The 2,956-nt window shown below is 59.5% G+C and overlaps 1 protein-coding gene across 1 annotated transcript in view; it reads right to left on the bottom strand.

Annotated features, from left to right (window-relative positions):
- Positions 1-2,956, bottom strand: part of Osbpl5 (oxysterol binding protein like 5) — a 53,358-nt gene that overhangs the window by 5,523 nt on the left and 44,879 nt on the right. Inside the window, exons 15-17 of the mRNA XM_015503066.2 lie at positions 987-1,084; positions 554-643; positions 323-459 (exon numbers count right to left, since the gene is read on the bottom strand). Coding sequence (XP_015358552.1) covers positions 323-459; positions 554-643; positions 987-1,084 — 325 coding nt within the window. The remainder of the gene's footprint in view (positions 1-322; positions 460-553; positions 644-986; positions 1,085-2,956) is intronic.

The raw sequence follows: 2,956 nt of genomic DNA, 5'->3' as shown, positions 1-2,956 counted from the left end.
CCTGAGCTGGGGGCCTGGGCAGCCCTGTCCCCTCAGCAGCGTGGGCGCAGGCCCTCTGTGCTGGGCGGAGCTCAGGGCGACCTCTGACTGCTCTAACGGCAGGGGCCTCCCTGTGGAGCTGACGGTCACCTGACGGTCACCTGCCAGCCGTGATGGGGACCCCTCCCTCCAGCTGTCCCTGCCAGGACACATGGTCTGCCACAAGGGGTCTGCTCTGGGGTCTGCCTCCCTGCCAGGCCTCAAGGGGCACGAGAACCTGCCTGCCTGCCCGGCCACGCGAGGCTTTGGTCAGTGGGGTCCTGTGGGGCCAGGCGGGTCTCACCTCTCAGACTCCATCTCCATCTGCTCCTCAAACACCACCGTGTGTCGCTTCAGGCTCTGCCTGCGGACCTCCCTGCTGGGGGTCCAGAAGAGCTCCGGGCTCCCGCTGCCCTCCTCCTGGATGAACACGTCTCGGTCCTGCCCCAGGTAGCCAGGCAGGGTCAGCGCTGCCGGCCTGGGCCGTGACCACCCCGAGACCCGGCCAGGCTTGCCCCGAGGGGCGTCCCCTCACCCAGTGTCCAGTGAGATGTGCCAGGACATTCTCTCCCGACCTGATCTTCCCCGAGATTTGGTTGATGCTGGTGCTGCCCCCAAAGAAAGGCTGCAGAGGCACAAGGGACAGGGGACACCTGGTGAGCAAGGGGGCCAGGCCAGAGGCACATCCTCCTGGGGCACAGAGCAGTCACCTGTGATCATAGCTAGGCCAAGGCTGAGCCTGAGCCCCAGGACGCAGGGTCTATCCTGGCTGACTGGCTCTGCTGTGTGATCTGCAGCGGGTCCCTTCCCCTCTCTGGGCCCTGTCTGTCCTGTGGTATGTAAAGAGCTGCTCCCCCCGTTCTCTGGTTTGGAAAGCTGTCCCTGGGTGCAAGGAGGGGCTCCCCAAAGCCTCACTCCCTTCACGGCCCCAGCTCTGGGCCATGACTCCCAAAGGCTTTGCCCTCTACCTTGAGCTTGAAGTCCAGCTCGGCTTGGAGGTCGTTCTTCTCACACGCGATGGTCACTGACCCTCCCAGCTCCAGGGTCATGGTACCGTATAGGATGCCTGAAAGGTAGCGGTGTCAGGGGGGAGACCAGCAGCACTGAGTCCCAGAAGGCCAGTGTTGGACCCCAGGAGGCCGAGAAGGGAGGATGGGGGGGCAGCGCCATCGTGGGGAGGCACGCCTGTCTCTCAGGAACTGTCCTCGAGGAAGGGGACCCAAGACAGGTGTCTCGGACTCTGCACCAACGCGGGTCCCTGAGGACAGGCATTTCCTGGCTCACAGCTGTGTCCCTGGACAGCACCTGGTGTGCTAAAAAAATCAGCACATCTTTTTTGGAAGAAGGAGTCTTCCATTTCTGGCCACATGGAGAACTTACATCTAATTAAAGAAGTGCCACCACTGCCACTAAAAAAAAAAAAAAAAAGGGTTTTTTATCCCCCTCCCCAACAAAAACACTCAGAAATGTGGGATAAAATACGTTTTACAAATGAAAACCAAATCAAGACCAGACCATTCGCACGCAGCCAGGCACAGTGGCCACCTGTCAACCCAGCCACTCGGGAGGCTGAGGCAGGTAGGTCTCAAGTTCAAGGTCATTGTGAGCAACTTAATGAGAACCTGTCTCAGAACAAAAATAAGAAGGTCTCGGGGTGCAGCATTCCATCCCCTGGACCACAAAACAAAGAGCAGAAATAGACCCCCACGTTGGCTTGTTAGAAAGCCCAGAGATGATGGCCTAGCCACTCACATGAAAAAGAGGTGGGCGTGGACGGTGACAGTGGGACAGCACCATGGAGGCAGTAATGCCACCGGTCGGGGCACTTAAAATGACTAAGGAAGTGTTTTACATTGTATGCATTTCGCTAAAATAAAAAACCTTAAAAACCCAGACCTGACTTCCAGTGTGGTCTCTAGATATCACTTCCTACTGGGAGGAACGGGCTCCTTGGAGAATTGGCCCATGTGAGTTCTAGGGGGGACACGTCCAGGTGCCCATGGGAGAAGGAAAGGGCCCTTGCGGAACTCTAGCGTAGTGGGGGACCCAGGAGCCCACTCGGCCCCCTGCGGCCCGGGATGGGGCCTCGGGAGCACAAGAGGCAAAGCAGCTGGGTGTCCTGAAATGACCACCTTCGGGGGTGCCCCCCAAAGGGCACTTATTCTGAAAAGAGGAAAACCTGGCATTATCCTAAAGCACAACCGACCTTCTGGCTGACCCCCCGCAGCCCGAGGCCGCTTCTCGTAGGGAGGCTGCCGTGATCAAGTGAAAGGTGACAGGCATGGCCTCCCGCACAGCCTTGTGGACGAGCGGATCCACCAGGCGAATGGCAGACAGAGCCACCAGACACTGTGCGCCTGCCACATAGAGTCCCCGCCAGGGCCTTGCTGCTGAGTGGGCGCATCTACAGCGCCCCGGTGCCCAGGTCCTAGGAAGTGCTCGGAGCAGGACAGCGAGACACCCAGGCTGCCTGATAACCATCTCGCCCCTTCCACAGAGGCCTCGCCTGCGGGAGGGAGGTGGGGAGACAGGAAGCAGGCCCCAGGGAGCACAGAGCTGAGCCAACAACACCCGGGCGTGCGCACATGTGTGTTCACCAACGCTCCCACATCGCGACGTGTGTGCACACAGGACTCTCGTATCTGACAGCTGGGGAGCTGGACACCCATGTGGGTGACGGAGGGACCTGGTTTGTGTTGTTTTGGGGTGATGATGGTTAGAGGGGTCTCTCATCTTAGAGACACCCGATTACATGACGTGAGGATTGGGGTAGCCCTCAGATCAGCTGGGGAGGGGGTGTGCAGATTCCAAGGACGTGAGGTTGGTGGCCTGCTGGGCTGTGGGTCTGTGGGGCCCCTGGACTTTCATATATGTTTGAGTTTCCATAAGGAAAAGAAGGGAAGGGGAGGGCAGGGTAGGAGGAGGAGGGAGGGAGGGG

This window comes from Marmota marmota, unplaced genomic scaffold (genome assembly GCF_001458135.2).
Source record: "Marmota marmota marmota unplaced genomic scaffold, marMar, whole genome shotgun sequence".
In the NCBI taxonomy this organism is placed as follows: Eukaryota; Metazoa; Chordata; class Mammalia; order Rodentia; family Sciuridae; genus Marmota; species Marmota marmota.
This window is presented reverse-complemented; position numbering and strand designations above follow the sequence as displayed.